The sequence below is a fragment of the Drosophila hydei genome, unplaced genomic scaffold, assembly GCF_003285905.1.
Source record: "Drosophila hydei strain 15085-1641.00,03,60 unplaced genomic scaffold, DhydRS2 tig00000060-arrow-pilon, whole genome shotgun sequence".
Classification (NCBI taxonomy): Eukaryota; Metazoa; Arthropoda; class Insecta; order Diptera; family Drosophilidae; genus Drosophila; species Drosophila hydei.
The window spans coordinates 9817930-9836397 of record NW_022045656.1 but is presented as its reverse complement, the minus strand read 5'-3'; the positions used below and the strand labels follow the sequence as shown (position 1 = coordinate 9836397).

Sequence of the window (18468 nt, the reverse complement as noted above, 5' to 3'; positions counted from 1 at the left end):
AATTGTAACGTATTTAAATGTCTTCAAATACTATAGCACTTATATTAATTTTTTCGCAGTCTGGCAACACTATATTCAGTGTTGCAAACTGCCTTACATTAAATAAATATGGTAGCTACTGCGTATTTATATGTTGATTGTCAGTATTTTTCGTATATTTATTACTAAAAATTCAATATTTTTTTGCTTACAACAAACATCCAGCAGCAGTCTTGGTTTTTAACAAGTCGTTCGTGGGTCGTGTAAATATTGTAAGAATATTTTGTAAATTTGTAAAGGCATAAAAGTCAAATATACAAGTGACTATTTGATTTATTTATATGTTTACATGTGACAAAAGAAATTACTTAACGAAATGTTATGTTATCGACAAAGACAGCAACAGCAGCAGAATGCACACCAATACACAGATGCGCGTACATGTAGCCATACATATGCATATGTATATTTTCCGTCTACGTTTCAATTTGATTTTCGGAAATTTCACCTTCGCTTTGCTGTTTTCGGCTATTTCAAACTTGTTTTTCAGCTGTGTCTGTTTCATAGTCTCATTTTTTTTCTTTCGCTTACCTTTGCCAGCCGCTCACTTTTTTCATTTGCTTACGTATTACGTGTATAAGTGTGCGTGCGTTTCACGAAATTATCGCTAATTTGCACTAAAATGGGTTGTAAAGTGGTATAATTGGATGCGTATTCAAATACATACATAACGCACAAACATATATTTACATGTCTGAGACTTGCTACTACTAGAGATCAGCTGTAATTTACATAAAGAAATTGGCAACGCTTACACAGCACGTGTAAGTGTAGGTTTTACACATATGCATGTGTTTGCTCTGTGTGTTTGTGTGTGTTATCGCTAAAGGTGCTGTGCTCGTACATACTTGACGAGTAATTTTGTCATACATACACATATGCACATACGTACGCTCATATGTATGAAATGTTTATTTGCATTCAATTGTGATATCGTCTAAGGAAAAAGAATCGCAATCGCGGTGTCTATGCAATTGATAAATGTTAGTGGAATGCGCTCTCGGTTTGCATAAATAATGCGTAGTTGTTGCGAAATGTGTGTCAATATGTGAGCCAACGACGCGTTAAACCAGCAGGTGCAGCTGTCTAGTGTTGTAAAATGAATCGAATACATATGCTATGTTTGTATTTATGTGAGCCCTGCGTGCGTGTGCGTGTGTGAACAGTGCAAACATATGGCAAAAATGTCACAAACAAAAAAAATTCAATAATAATTGTTGCATTCTCTTCGCAGCCCCAATGTTGCTTAACTGTAACGGACTGAAATAATGGGATCAAAGCTAACGTAACTGTGCTCCTCGCTATATTGCCGTGTCGCACAAGAATCCAAATACCAATGCCAAATGTGACAAAGCGAACGCGTGAATGCCGCCCCGAAGGAGTAGCAAACGAATTAAATAGAAATATAAATCGAATTATAAGCAAATCAACAAGAATAGCAGTTACATACCGGCTACGGAACGTACCTCTAACAATATTATAATTTTGATTTAATTTTATTTCGTTTTGCATCGATTAAAACGTGTTTGTTTGCGTGCAACAACTTTTTCCACCGTGTCCCGGCGTGTGTGCGAAAAAGTCTTGCAACGTTCAAAACAACACGTCGATAAGTACGGCCGCAAAAATTCCTAAATCCGTGGCAGCAAGTAAACTGCAGCGCCTCAAAGCCAAAGCAGCTGCAAGTCAACATTACGGCGGCAGTTATCGTAAGTCCGGTAACAGCGGCGGCAACGGCGGCGGTGGAGGTGGTGGTGTCGGCGGCGTAGGCAGCGGCAGCGGCAGCGCAGCTGGCAGCGATTTAGCTAATTTTACAACAACAAGCGGCTACAACTATCAACGCGGTGGCGCTGCGGAGGAGCGTAGCTTTGCTGCAACAGCGGCGACGTCGGCGTTGGCGTTGGCGTCTTCAGCTGCCGACACTGTTGGCGACAAGTCATATCAATACAGCAACAACAACAACAACATCAGCACTAGCAACAACAATTATCAAAAGTCAAACTACACCAGTGCCAATTACAATAATCAGAATCCAACAACCAACCACCTGCCTTATCAGCCTACACCATACTCCTCCCACAACAACAACAACAGCAACATCAGCAGCAATAACAACATCAATAACGGAAACGGGGGAACGATGATGATGACCAAACAAAAGCCAACGCTTACCGAACGCCTCAACATCAGTGGGGATGAGGTTCGCGAGCTTAAATTGGGTGCCACATTCAATCCAAAAAACACAGCGACCGCATTTCACACAATCAAATGTGAGTTGAGCTTTTAGTTGTTCATCAACAGCAACAATTCCATTTGCTTTCGATGTTTGTGTCAGTTCTGATTACTTATGCAATCGTCTACGATTTCCAGATGACTTTAAGCCAGCGAGTGTGGATACGAGCCGAATGGCAACTGTGGATGTTGGCTCCAATAATCAAGTTACTGTTACCGTGCCAAATTTAGGTGAGTTTCCATATCAAGCAACTCCTTTGAACGCGTTATCGATATTGCCAAATAGACATTACCAATCTAAAAAGACATTCTATCGATATTGCCAAAAACACAGCTCCTTACTTCGTTCTATCGATATTGTATGCATGTAATATAAATATCGATATCTTAAAGTGTTAATAATATGCATTCCACATTCATATGCATTTGGCATAGGCTATTAGGTATGGCAAATGCAAATTTAGAAATTGAAATGCAAGTTAGTTAATCGAATTTCGCATTGAACTAATGAATCATCGATGACAGTTACTTTAAGCGAATACGTTTGCAATGACAAAAATTTAAATTGTAATTTCCAACGACAGTTTCTTCAATAAACATATTCACATCATTTCTAAGGCTAAGGAACATCAAATTATCTGAAAGAATCCATTTAGTTATCAAGTTTATTATGATTTTTTATTGTCCCGTGAACACTTAACGTCAAATCTGTCAGTAAACCCGTCAGAAGTAACAACCCAAACTTGTTTCTTCGTTAGTGAAAGTCACATTGATGAATTGCCAAAAAGAAGACACGCAAGCGTTTTCATTGAATATTCAATTCAATTCCATTTATAAAATTACATATTAAGTATGCTAATAAACAGAACATGTTGTCGAGACTGTTGACAAGATACGAAACAGCGACTATATCGATTCCTCGCACATTAACCCCGGGCACAGCTGATCGATACGCTGAAAAAACTCCTGATTATGAGTCATAATTGAGTAGCTTTTGTTGTAACAAAGAATAAGTTAGCTGCTCGAAACTGACTTCTTATTTCATGGAAAATACGCGAAACTGAAAATGCGAAATTCCAGTTTTCTTATATTTATGTATTCAATGTACTTTGGCTGTTTTGTTTAGCCATCTCTGCTGTCTGCTGATGACATAAACAGCACACAAATTAAGAGTTTGCCCAATGCATTACTTGGAGGCAACACAAAGTACAATGTGTGCTGTCATTTGTAGCTCAACAGCCAGATACCCTTCTTAACACTTTCGATTGCTGACGAAAATAGGTAAAATAGAAGCAAGAGAAAGATGAGATCTACGGAAAATAATAATAATGGATATATTCCCATATATACTTATAGAATATTTTGATAGATTTTTATATAGAAAGCCCTGTCTGATGTATTTCAATATAAAATATATTCACTTTTTCATTCCGTTAGATTACTTTGGACGATTTCATAATACCCACTTGACCTCGTTTGCATTAGTACAGGGTATAACTTCAGGCAAAGAAGGCAGAAAGGTAGCCAACGATTGAAGTAAAGAAACCAAATTACATCAAGTCAGGCAAAATGCAGCCAAGCATTCAGGTTTTTATTTAGCCATGCTCTTTGTGTCCAGACAGCTAACAGTCAGTTATTATTGTTATTTATTTAGCTATTTTTTTTTTGCACAACTAACTTGATTTTAGTTAACGGTTGGTTGATTACCGAGGCATAGGTAAGGAATTTGTCTGGCTATAATATAGGTGCAATTGGTCAAGTGTCTAAAGGTCAAAGGTAAAGCTTACTTTTCTCTTAAGCTTATGTGATAGATGAGTCATAGTCAAATGTTTGATGACTCTAGGACTACAAATTTAATGAATTACAAAACTTAATCTCAAATGAAACTGGAAATATCATGAGTATATATTATATGTACTTAGTCGTTATTAAATTCTTAATATTTAATATCACAGAAAATATTAGAGCTTAATAGATGTTTTTAAATGTTGATAGTTGGGAGTATATTTATCGAATTTCAAGCTCCTAACTTTTCTTTGTGATTAAAAATATAAATGATAAGATATCAAATAGAATCTAATATAACTTGTGATAACTAAATGAATAAGATCTAAATGCAGAATAATATGTTGCAATCGATCTAATATAGTATAATCGATAGATGCAAAATATATACATTAATTACTTACGAATCAAGCTATACTTAACTGAAAGATTTCAAGCCCAATATGAATACAAACAGAATCAAATATGTCTAGAGCAGATCAAGTATAGATATATACGATATATGACTACAAATTCCACTTATATGTTTCACTTTCCATAATATCAAGCTAGAATACCCTTACCAGACTTAAATGCAAGGGTATATACATATATGTGGATGTTTGTCTTACATGTTCTTTCTCTTAATGGCATACATTAAAGCAGAAACACAAACCTACACACACACACACGCCACGCAACTTGCACTTCTTGAAATATAAATAACTTTATATTCCTTTTTGAAATATAATATAAATATGCACATAGGAATAATAGTGAATAGTCGAATTTCTAAGAAATTTCTTTAATTGAGGCTGTCGACATTCATTTCGTTCTCAGCGAAAATAGTTTGATGAGGTGCTTTTGACCTAGTTCCACTTTTTATTGGCCATTTTCTTGCTTATTTATATATATTTGCTTTATTTGTTATATACGCCTTAGCAATGCGAATGGCTCCTCCGCTTTTAACCATCTGTCTATATACCCTTGTTTGTTAACGGATGGCTTGTCTTTTAAAGATTCGGCATACATTTGTATAAACAATCCTGCCTTCTGAATAAACCTGCTTAAATACATTATGATTCTTCCAAAACCATGCCAAAAACCATTACTAGAGGTTTTCTTTGGTTCATTGTCCGCTTTATTCAGGAGTGCGGCGTTTCCTATAGAAAGCACGCAGAATAAACCTAAGCAAATGAGGGTTATGCTATGTACAATATTATTCCTTCAAATATATTTATAGCGCTCACCGATAAAGAGTCGTTGCAAATGCATAGCTGACTGCTACACAGAAAGTTTGAAAAAGTTTGTATGCAAATCTGTGTTAGATGTTAATTAAATCTGGAAGCTATATAATAGGTCGTAGAAATCGAAGTTGCCATAAGCCTTGGAAGCTTGAAATTACAATTTCACAGATATAGATTTATCTAGAAAGCTACCTAGAAAGGGAGTATACAAGGAGTATGTAAAGTACTAGCTTTGAGTTACTTAATGAGTCATCGATACAGTTGAACTATAAGCGAAGGAAAAAAGAGCAGAGAAATGAAAAGAAGAGAAGAGAAGTTAGAGTAGAATAACAGAAGGGAATAGAGAAAGTAAAAGAATTAAAAGAAAATGGAACACATCAAAGGAGAAGAAGAAAGCAAACAAAAGAAAAGAGAAGACAACGAAAATTCATAGAAAGACAGACTTCATTTGCAAAAGTATTAAGAAACATTGCTGAATTTCCAATCTTTCCAGAATATATATATATTTTAATTTAATTTAATTGCAAATCCATATATAGATGTATATATATATATATATATATATATTATGTGGGTTGATAAATGGATTTTTAAGTTGCTGTCAAGGATTTTTAATTTCATTCGCCTGAGCCCATAGACTCGCCCAAGATTTGTATTGTAAGTCCTATTTTTCCCAAATAACCGCTGGCCTTTTTGACACTGCTTCCAATGGCATCAAATGGATGTAATACTGTTGACCATATAGCTTGGAATAAACCTTTAGATTCATCATCGTCATCGGCAAATGCTAAATGCTGCACACAGAACAGAACTGTACAAAGATTAATTTCAGGTTTTTTTTTAATTCATTTATTCTTACCAACGATTAGAAAAGTCAAACGCATGTCGATCAATTGCCACAAAGGTCTGTGAAATAATAACTTATATTTTCCTCTCCTTAGACAAGCTACAGCAAGTTAGGGCATACAGATTGATATTAGATAAGCTAAATCTACCGTGAGATGTTTATAACTCAATTTATACAATAGATTAAAATTTAATTGAAAAAGAATGCATAGAAAAGGTCTTAACTTTAGGTTACCAAATAATAATATACATGAATATTGGCTTACATATAGAATATATTTTCTGTCTTAAGATGTATTATATTATTTTTTAAATTTCCATTATTAAATATCAAAATTTATTTCCAAGAAATGCTTATAGCAAATTAATCAATTTTAATAAATCATATTTTTTCCTTTTTATTATTATTGTCTTCGGCGATACTTCAGATAGTTTATCTTGTCTTCACTTTGATATGTCTGTAAAACGAACTGAGCATGTGTGTGTGTGTGTCTGTTGCTGTTGTGCTTTGCTTTAGAGTTCATTTTTCAATTCATTTGCAATATACCGTTATGAGCTGAGTGAGCTAAAATTAAACTCCAAGCGAACCTCTCTCAAGGACAACGTACATGCATACAAGCGTAACTGTTCAACTCATTTTATAAATAGAAATGCATATGTGTGTGTGGGTATATTTTTGTAATTCTATACAGCTTAGAATCGATTGCCGAAATGGCATCGCATTGGAAATGAGCGAATTTTTTTAAGCCAAATCATTTTCAGTGACCATTTCATAGATCACATAAAGTAGACAACTCAGTACTGGGAATTTGATTATATTTGACTCTAGTGCAGCTGTTTAAATCTTATTTGCTTTATATCCATATTCTTAACACTTTTGGCACGTCGCGCGAGTCTTCTGCACTTTATTGTGGAATTTTCCATAGCAGTTTTTCGCTTTGTGTGCATATACACCCACTCTCTCACCCACGCACTCTCTCATATATATATATATAAGAGATATATATATTTTATTTAAAGAGAATGAAACTAACAGAATTTCTTTGTTTTCGACCAGCTGTAGCTGTTCTTCGCTTGCATTTGCATGAAGCGACTTGTCTCCCCCACACACGCATCAACGTCTGCACGTGTATGAGTGAGCGAGATAGTTGGAGAGCGTGAGTGAGTGCGTTACGTGTGGCGTAGCACAGCGCGATCTCTTTCGTTCTCACGAACGCATGCCACGCGCAATATAAGTTTCGTTTTACTTGAGCGAGCACGATAAGCGATTCAATTAGCTAAGTTCATTAACAATTGCATCGAAGATAATTATGAGTAATATATTGATAAGTTGTAAAAAAAAGTTTAGCTTGGGCATGCAATCTCTCCAATATATCGAATATATCAGAAAGTGGTCTAAGTGACTAGCTGATACCCTGTAAACAAAGTTCAGCTACTGTAAATGAATCATTGAGCTTCTTTTATGGACTTCACTACTAAATCCTTGTTTGATCATTATTGATCATTATTAATTATACTTTTTAATGTCTTTGTAAGACAGCTAAGTAAAAGTAACAGAAATATCTAAATGGCAGTTCTTCTGATCATACAAATGAACTTCTGAATTTTTTTAGTGTTCAGTGAACGCTACAGTTCCGCCTGTCATATACGATACTCTGGGCTTAATCAATCGGTCATGAACGATTAGCTTTGTTCAACTAATAATGCACAATACGTCAGCATTCAGCTTTCGTTCATGACTGGGTGAACATACGAAGATCTGATCAATTTTAATAATTTATAGCTGACTAAATAGAATGTAAAGCTAATAAGCTAATAAATAATTTAATTGGTAAGTAAAATGACTGATTCGTAGCTCAAAAGTTATTAAGCTTGTTCATACTTCAATCGAACTAAAAATTTATGCTATTATAAAAACAGCACAAAATCGATTTGTATCTATACTAACAAAAATCGATATTGAAAACCTAAATTTCCAAAAGTGTATGATAGCATTAAGTGAAAATATGCAAACCAAAATGGAAGTACATAAAAATCGATATGTTTCGATAAATATATTAAGCCTACGCGAAAATCTACATAGCTGAATGAAAATACATACAAAAATCGATTTTTATCGATATCATAAAAATGCATCAGATATCCTAAAGCTGAAAGCTTAACGTAGTTCAATATAAATATCTGCTTATTAAAGTGACTAAATTTATGCATATTAGGATTCTTTAAAAAATATCGATACTTATCGATATTAATAAAAGGCCTTCCTATGAAAAACAGAAACTATCACAACTCGTTTTTCCTTTACCTTAAGCAACATGTGATGCAAGCTTCTCATCATGGCAGAGGCTTGGCTTTAAGTCCATCGTTGTGTTAGGTGCACTTTCAATGATTACCTTTCAACTGACATACATACATGCAGACACACACACGCACACACACACATACCTCAGCGTGTATCTAAGTACACACATTAATACAATTTACGTGTAACAAAACAAATTCCAAAAGCACAACCGGATTTCAATATACGATTTCGTTGATTGTTGTTGTTATTGTTGCTGTTGCTTGATCTGCTTTTGTTTATGTCGTGTTCGTTGTTGTTGTTGTTGTTGCAGTTGCCTGGCGCACGCTTTCATTTTATTTGCTTATTTTATTGTTGCTGTTGCTTTTGCTGTTTTGTGCAGTTGACTTATTGTAGTTGCTGTCGCTTGGCTGAGTTTTGGCAGTCACTGCAACATGCATTTCAAACTGTAACAACAACTGCCAAGTGATTATTCAACAGGCGAAAGGCAAAAGAAAGAAATAATGAAAAATAAATAAAAATCGCAACACTTACGACAATTAAAAGAGTTCAAGTCAAATATAAAAATAAAAATAAATGACATACCGCAATTTCAGACACTAAAAAACAACCTTGCCCCTCGCCCTAAATACTCTTGCTGTGGATATTATTACATTTTAACCAGCTCTGTGTAACACACATTAATACATAAATACGGATACACATAAATGCACATACATAAACATATATAGATATAAGCGTGGTAGACAATTGAGAGCAGTTAAGACCTTAGTTGAGTAATTTACGACTGGAATGGATGGCACCCATTTTGGGGAAGCAATAGTGCGAATCGTCGCGGAGAAGTCATATTTGAGGCGATTCAAAACTTACAATTCAGCATATTGGCGACTGGAGCCCCCACCCGTTACCCAATTAATGGACACAGGCCCTCGGCAATCGACTTCGCTGTCTACAAAGGCATCTGTGACCGGCAATTGACCATTGAAGAATCCTTGGACCTATCCTCTGACCACCTGCCACTAATAGTCACAATCCACGCGCAGCCACAGCCCTTGCCCATTAGGAAACAACTACTGCCAGCAGGATCAGATTTAGGAGTCTTTAGGCGCGAGCTCCATTACTCTTTGCACATAGAAATGGAACTTAACACTCCTGAAGACGTGGACTACGCAGCAAACAAACTGCAGGAAGAAATAGTCAAAGCTGCGCACCAAGCCGCCCCACCATCTTGCCAAACAAGACAACAGTCTCCGTACAACATCCCCCTCACCTTGGAGGCCCAACACCTACTAATACACAAAAGATGGGCCAGGAGACGCTGGTTAAGATTACGCACGCCTGATGCCAAATCCATGTACAACGAAGCCACGAGGCATCTTAAAGCTGCTCTCGCCCTGCTTCAAAAGAGGTGTATCAGCGATGCGCTGGTACGAGCTGAATCGCCCACTGACGCAGAGTTTCAATTATGGAAATTTACAAGAAAGCTCAAACGGCAGCCAATACGACGTCATCCCATTCGGAGCATTTCTGGTTCCTGGCACATTGGAGACGAAGCTCAAGCTGAGGCTTTTGCAAACCACCTTCAAGACCAATTCACGCCGGTGATTACCGCAGAGGCCTCAGAAATCGAAGCAACAGAAGACATCGTTCTCTCGCCCCTCCCAGCTGAAGACCAGATAACTGGATGTACAAAAGAAGAGGTTCTTGAACACATCAGAAGAGTGAAGGCAAAAAAATCCCCTGGATATGATCTAATAAACGGCAGAGTCCTTAGAGCACTGCCTGACTCCACCATAGACTACATAACTATGGTGTACAACGCCATGCTCCGCATCCGGCACTTTCCAGCCTGCTGGAAGCGCGCCGTGATTGTGATGATTCCTAAGCCTGGCAAACCCGTGGGAGAAATTGAGTCGTACAGACCAATTAGCCTGTTGCCAGTACTCTCCAAAATATTCGAAAGAATATTTCTGGAACGAGTACTGACACATCTGGGACGCCAGGAGGCCATTCCAAACCATCAGTTTGGCTTCAGGAGACAGCATGGAACACCGGAACAGGTTCACAGAGTTGTGCACCATATCCTTGGAGCCTTTGAAGAAAAGATGTACTGCTCTGCCGTCTTTTTAGACATCAAACAGGCGTTTGATCGAGTTTGGCACCTGGGACTGCTGCAGAAAGTGAGGACCACCCTTCCAGCCCCATTTTTCGCGTTGCTATCCTCATACCTTATTGGAAGAACCTTCCAAGTGTCAAGGGGGCAAACAGTATCCTTGACTAGACCAATTATGGCTGGAGTACCACAGGGTAGTGTTCTAGGCCCAACACTTTATACTTTATTCACAGGAGATATGCCAACTCCCGAGCCAAATATAGGAAGTACAGATGCAGTACTCATAGCGACCTATGCAGATGACACCGCCATCTTATCACGTCACGTATCTGCGCAAGAAGCTTCAGACTCACTACAAAAATATCTGGACTCTTTCGGACGCTGGGCAAAACGGTGGTGTATCACCATTAATGCACAAAAGTCTGTACATACTACCTTCGCCACTAGAAGAGGAGATTGCCCAAGCGTTGCATTGGGGCCCACTATTCCCAAAGCCTCAAAAGTAAAGTACCTTGGTATCACTCTTGACAGAAGGCTGACTTTTAAAGCGCACATAAGTCAAGTAACCTCAAAATGCAAAAGCAAGCTAAAAACCCTCGACTGGATGCTGAGAGCTTCAAGCAAGTTGTCTTACAGCAGCAAGGCCGCCATCTACAAGGCAATAGTTGTCCCAACCTTCGTATATGGTATCTCTCTATGGGGCTCCTCGGCGAAGACTACAAGGAACAAAATTCAGACCCTGCAGAATAAAGCACTACGCAGATGGACTGGAGCCAGCTGGTTTGTAAGAAACTCAGTCTTACATAGGGATTTAGCAATTCCCACAGTTGCTGAACTCATTGGGCGACACAGTTCAAGATACGCGGACAGACTTGCAGCGCATCCTAACCATCTCGCAAGCAACCTGGCTATAAACAACAATAGGCGAAGACTGAAGAGATTGCATCCTCTAGACAATATTAGAACTAATTAAGATAGTAGCTACAAGTGCAGAATAATTGGCATATCTGCCCTCCCATTAGTTAAGGTTTAGAGCTAAATGCGCTATAGAGTCTAAGACAATAAGCTGCAACAAAATAAAGAAATAAAAACGAAAAAAAAAAAAAAAAAAAAAAAAAAAAAATTTACGGCTACCGAGAAGTGTGAGCAGGCAGACTGTATAGCTGTGGTGTGACTCTCCCGGTTCTATCAACGCTAGTCTGGCGAAGCTGTAAACATTTGAGAATTTTATGCAAAGAGAGCAAAGACGACTGAAGCTTGCGTTCAGTTTCATGCAACTGTAATGTGAGAGAGAGCGTTGCTGTCTAGCAAATTCGAATATGTATGTGTGCATATATTTATTTATGTGTGCGTGTATGTATGTGTGCATGCATGTATGTTATATTATATTTATATGTGTGCTAAAGAGTGTATTTCATATTCGGCTATTCACATTTTAATGCTTTCTGCCTCTCCCTCCCTCTTTGATCGACACTGAGTGTGTGTGCATATACAAATACGTTTTATATAAATTTAAGTATATAAAATTTATATATTTCTATTTAGTTTTATTGTATTTCCATAAATAAACAATATGTTATTCATTTATATTTTTAGAGCAAATTTTACTTCTTTTGTATGATTTTTTGGTTTGTTTTGTTTTCTTGTTTTGTTGGAAACATGTGATTAATAACAATATAAAATTGTTTAAAACAAATCAAATTATGGCAATTAGAAGTAATACTTTGGCTATACGAAAACCGACAAAAACATAATTAAAATATATATAACATTTTTTTTATATTTACTTAACTATTTCTTATATTCTTTTAATTTAAATGTTTTTCGATTTAATTTAAATACTTTTTGAATGTTTTCTAGTTAATGTTTAATGAAATATCTAGCATTATAACTTTCAATCTGGGAACGATACAGTTTCTACTCTTTATTATATATATATGTATATAATTAGAAATAATGTCAAGCCTTATCTGTGCTCTTTCAACATAATCATTGTAGTATAAAAGCTTTTGATACTACAAATTTATTGCTAACTTCTTAGGATTCTTTTAAGGCGCAACTCGTTTATATTTGTATATTTATCAGCATGAGGTGAATGGCAAACGAAATTACTCTTCAAAGAGAAATATAAATGTCGTTTTTCTGTTGTCTGCTTATCTTACAATGTTCTCTTATCGAACACGTTGGCTTTTGGCTTTTTCAAGTCGTGTTCAGTGGAATCGTTCAAATTGAGCTGAAGTTTTTGATTGTTTGAGCAGCCGCTAAAACACTTGACTTCAGCTGCGCTCACTACACACCAGCTCAACTACACACACACACACAAGAGTAAAAGTTTCAACTGCGATGTACTTGAACAGACTGAATGGACTTATAATTATAGTTTACCCAACTTCTTGGGGCATTGGCTTAAAGCCTTTCGAGCACAGTGAATTGAAATTGATTGAAAAATGATTGTTGATTGTCGCCTCTTGTTCAAAGCTGTGGATTTGTCATTGGGTTGGGATGCTACACAAATGCCAAGTATATATAACATATATATATATATATATATAGGCTTGATCATATTATATTTAATATATTATTTAAGGCATCGTTTTTCATATATTTACATTCATTTTTTGAAGCCAATGGGACTTGCAGCAGTCAGGCTTTATAAGGCTCTCAACTCGTTTTTAAATGACAAAATGAACTGCAGTATAAATATATATATATATATCTTTATAATCAGCTACGACTTAATCTATATCATATTTCGCTCTGATTTGCTTACAGAAAGTTCCGGTGTGCCTCAAACAGTTTATAAGGGTAATCACAAAAAATATACAAAAGAATGCCTAATCATATTCGACAAGGAAACGGGTGCTATCACATTAGAGAAGCTAAACCACAATATACAAGTGAAGAAGACAAGGTGAGTGTAGCTCTGGCATGTCACACACGTCAATTTGATGGCTTAACCCAATTTTGAACTCAACAGAAGCGAAATGACAAACAAGCCAAGCTTGATGCCTGCTACAAATGCTGCACCCATACCAACTGGCGCTAATGGTGTGCCGATGCCGTCCGCGCCGATCGCCGGCACAGGATCTGCACTCAAATTGGAGAACAGCACCATGCGCATAACATCGAAAACGAAAGTGTCGACGGGCAGTCGCCGGAACAATATAAGTGAGTAAAGTAGCTAAAACACTGGCTTAACATTGGCTAAATGTTGTTTGCATCTTTTCAGTTGATTTTAAGCCACGCAATTCGCCCATGCAACAGAGCTCACCATCGCGTCCAGTGGCCTCGCACCGCAGTCCGCAATCGGCGCCGGCGTAAGTTTTACAATTATATATCTCATATAACATATCTATAGCTATCTATTTCGTTTAGCTGGCATGCCAACAATGCCCAGCAAACATTGCCTAGCATACCTATGATAATGGACGATGATGACTTTGGCTTAAGTGCAGCTCTGCACAATGGCGGTCAGGCGAATATCTCGGGCTCCTCCACAGGTTCTTCGGTAGGTCAGCCGGATTATGGGTCAGCGCATATGGGCAAGCAACGACAAGCGCCGAACCAAGGTCATGGCAAACGGCAGCAACAGACCCAACGCTCCAGTCCTCCCATGCACCAGCAGCAGCAACAGAATTATGGCCGTGGCGGCGGCAACAACAACTACGCACAACAGCAGCAGCAGCACCAACAGCAACATCAGCAGCAAATGCAGCAACGCGCATCATTTAGCCATAGCAATCATAGCAACAGTATGCCCTTGGACTTGGATTCGCCCAGTCATCACGAACAAAGCGCATCTATGGCACAGGCAGCCGCCGCGCTGGAACAGGTCGGTGCCTTAAGCGTCTGCAATCGATTGTTCGTAAACAGTTCTTGTTCTTGCTTGCAGCAAATTGGCGGTGAACTGAGTGCGTCTAGCTCGAGCTCAGAGTCTGAATCCAGCGATAGCGACAGTGGCAGCGATTCTGATGACAGCACCGAGGATGATCGTCCCACGCATCAGGAGCAACAGCCGCCAGGGCAGCTATCACATCATCATCATATGCAACAGCAACAACAACAGCATCAACATCATCATCAGCAGCAGCAGCAGCAACACATGCATCAGCTGCCTAATCTGGGACTGGGTTCTATATCGCCGACATACAATAGTCATCATCATCATCAACAACAACAACAGCAGCAGCAGCAGCAACAGTCGCATCATCATCATCACCAGCAACAGTCCGGCATTTATGCATCCAATGGTGGCTTTCCCAATGACTTGCTACAAAACGATCTGCAATTGTCGTCAAATTCGTCCGATGATGATGATTAGCCTTTTTTAAACTGTAAACCATTAAGTTGTAATCTATGTTGCCTTCTTTTTTAACTAATTTAAAGAACAACAACGACCATAAATAAATATCAGCATCCGCAAACATTAAACAAACAAACAAACAAACACTATATAGCAAACACATTATTAATTATTGATATTCATTCTCTCTGCATTGAAATAAGTTGAAATTATTATTGAATGGTGAATTTAATTGCTAGTGAAATTTTTATAAATAAATTCTTAGTTCTATGGTAATACATACAGACATACATACATATACATTTAAAACTAAACTAAACTAAACTAAACTAAATAATTTTTAACATTATTTTTACAAACGCAAACAAATGTGCTGGAGAACATTGAAAGCAAACACACAACCACAATGTAATTCGTAATTGTAAATGCTAAACGTACTTTTGCCAATATTTCAATGTACATTCGTTTTAAAATTAAATCAAAGGTTATGTGAAAAACTTGGCAGTCCTGATGAGTGCGCACGCAACACCAACAACAACAACAAATTATTTAGTTCTAATCGAATCACATATATATGTATGAAATGGGGAACGATAACAAAAAAATGACCAGAGCGGATTTTTGCCATTAATTACGCATTTTAGTCTAAGCGATTTTTCAGCTAACATTTAGATTTAATACTTTTTGACAAAGAAAAACAAAAAAAAAAAAAAACAAAACAAACACCAAAAGAGACGGACAACAAGAATAAAATAATAAAAAAATACATATAATATAAACAATTAAATATAAATTGTAAATTAGTTTATGCTTTGTAATCATTATTATTATTTTTTTCTGTTCTTTGCTTCGATCGTTTTAGTCACGTAGATTTAATATGCGATTTCTTCATTGTCATTGTTATTGCGCAATAAAACAAAAGATTATGTTTAGTTTTCAATTATTTTTGTTAGACGATATTAAAAAGTATTTAGTAATTAATTGCTAGCGTGCGGTATGAAGACATCTATGTTCTTAGCTCATGTTTTATTTGAATTTATTTGTAATTTTTTTTAATTAATTTGTAATTAACTATTATTATTATTATTATTATTATTATATTTTAATTTTGTTATGTGCTTGCAATTTAAATTGAATTCAAACGAAATGAATTGTGGAAAAATAAATATGCATTGAAAGAACTCTCAGCTTAAAACAATTTATTTTTTCATCTATGTAAATTATTTAGTTATTATTATTATTATTCTTAGTATTATTGCTGCAGTTTGGATAATAATGTGACTCCTTCCAATAGAGAAATGCACTAAAAACAAAGATTAAGAAATATGTCCACAGAAAAAAACATTTTTGTTAACATTTTACACTAATAGCATTTAGTTTTCCAATGATTATGATACGAACTAAACGCATTTGTAAAGAACCATCCAGAATAAGAAGAAGATGAAAGAAAAAGCAAACGACCAACAGTTAAAACGTCTACACATAAAGAAAAGAGAGAATAATAGAATTATTTTTTTAAATCAATTACATTTAAATATAAAATGTTAATAAAAATCTATGTTGTTTGATTTCCAAGCCATAGATATTTCATTGACAAGTTATTTTTATGACACCAAAAAGTAGAAGATGAAACTGAATATTGATTCTGATAATCATAAGCACAATGTATGTTGATGCGTACAGCCTAGAGAACTAATTAAAATTAATTTTAAAAACAGATAGAAAGAGCGAGAGAGAAGAGTAGGAGGAGTTACTATATTACAATGAAAAATCAAGCAAGTAGTTTAATTGATAAGCAAATGTACGCTATATATATACATACACATATATATATATATTATAATTATATACACATATATTCATACAAGCATACCATACGATGATGATAATGATAATGATAATTCGATACATAAGACCGAAACACTCGGATCTGGTGTCAGTTGACCTAGTTTTAATGACAAAGACAAACAACAAATCAACAATACAATGATGACAAATGCAACGTTATGTAAATAGTTAAGAGAAGAAATCATACACACACACATACAGAGAGAGTACATGCCCTTGAAAATGCCTTTACCATGTAAATAGATGAATGAAGATCGAAGCAAGAGAAAGAGAGAGAGAGAGAGAGAGAGAGAGCGAGAGAGTTACACAGCTTTGGCTGCCGATTACAATTAAATAAAGTGAGCGAAATATGTATACAATTGACGAATTCCTGAATTCTTTTTTTTTTTAATACATACATATTTAATACACACACATAGATCTACACATATCTCTACTTATATTTACATAGTTGAGTCTGTGATCCTGTTTGGACTGGTTGGTGCTAATACTTTTGGCTTAATGATCACAAATCGACAAACTAATGAATCATCTATCATCATGACCGCTGCGGAATTGTCAAACATATTGCAGTAGTTGGGCGCCGAGAAGATGGTCACCAGCTTGCGTCCAGCGAAAAACTCATAGCCATCTTCGACCACCTGATGGGCTCGTACCACCAAATTGAATTTGTGCGCTTCGAGAAATGCGTTGACAATGTTGACGCCATATGTGTAGCTAACGCCGCGATCATTTTCGCCCCAATTTTCAACTTCCCCATCGGGATCCGACCAGAGCAGATCGCAGAGTAGCCCATGCGGGGGCACTTCAATTGGCCGCGGTATTTGACGTATCGCGTTAACATCATCCAATTCTGGACTGAGGCCGCCGTGGCAGCAAAAGACCTTGTTCTCTATGATGGCAGCCACTGGCATACAATTGTAGCAGTCGACGAAGGTGCGCCAGACCTTAATGCTGTAGCGTCGCTTGCACTCGTCGAAGAAGCCATAAATGCGATTCACTTCACTGGATTCGTGATTGCCACGAAGCAGGAAAAATATCAAAGGATATTGCACTTTATAGGCGAGCAGCAGCATCAGCGTCTCGATGGACTGTTGCCCTCGGTCCACATAGTCGCCAAGGAAGAGATAATTGGATTGAGGTGGAAACCCGCAATTTTTAAATATTCGCAGCAAGTCTTCATATTGTCCATGTATGTCGCCGCAAATCTTAATGGGCGCACTTAGCTCCAATAGCATTGGCTGACTGAGAAAAACTGCACGCGCAGCCATGCATACGCTGGTTAAGGATTTTTCCGACAATGAAACGCCAGCTAAAGGCGATTTGTTGGCCGATAACTTGTGTATGACATCCTTCAATTCTACTGAGTTCAACTCTGTACTTCTACCAACGGCCGTCATACGATAAGACATAATTTAAATAAACTGTTACAATTGGATTTTGAAACGGTTTCCTATTTTAGCTATCCAGAAGACGTTATACAGTACTAGATATGGTGCCAAAAATAAAAACGACAGTACCCTATCGATATGATTTACTTATATATATATATATCGATAAGATTTATAAACACATCGCTTGCCATGTGCGGCAGAAAATGATTTCAGGCTTATATTTTATGATGACTTCACGCTAAGATTTTGTACAATTTGAAAATGTTAGAGGCTGGCAGCAATAATGATGATGTACTTGAAAAATGCATTTTTATATAACTAATTTTATAGCTATGGAGAATTAATAACGGAAGCTTGGAGAAGTGAATTTGTTTTATTTTCGT

General features: G+C 36.7%; 2 protein-coding genes across 2 annotated transcripts; one reads left to right on the top strand and one right to left on the bottom strand.

Moving 5' to 3' along the window:
• The first annotated feature begins 1562 nt into the window (after positions 1-1562).
• Positions 1563-14975, top strand: LOC111596995 (ell-associated factor Eaf). The gene is made up of 7 exons (XM_023311493.2): positions 1563-2306; positions 2407-2499; positions 13313-13451; positions 13518-13708; positions 13770-13857; positions 13916-14372; positions 14433-14975. The coding sequence occupies exons 1-7, from the start codon at positions 2177-2179 to the stop codon at positions 14859-14861; spliced, it is 1527 nt and encodes a 508-aa protein (XP_023167261.2). The 5' UTR covers positions 1563-2176; the 3' UTR covers positions 14862-14975.
• Positions 14976-17064: 2089 nt separating this feature from the next.
• On the bottom strand, positions 17065-18234 carry LOC111596996 (serine/threonine-protein phosphatase alpha-2 isoform-like). Its single transcript, XM_023311494.2, has one exon. The coding sequence runs from the start codon at positions 18101-18103 to the stop codon at positions 17135-17137; it is 969 nt and encodes a 322-aa protein (XP_023167262.1). The 5' UTR covers positions 18104-18234; the 3' UTR covers positions 17065-17134.
• Between the last annotated feature and the right edge of the window lie 234 nt (positions 18235-18468).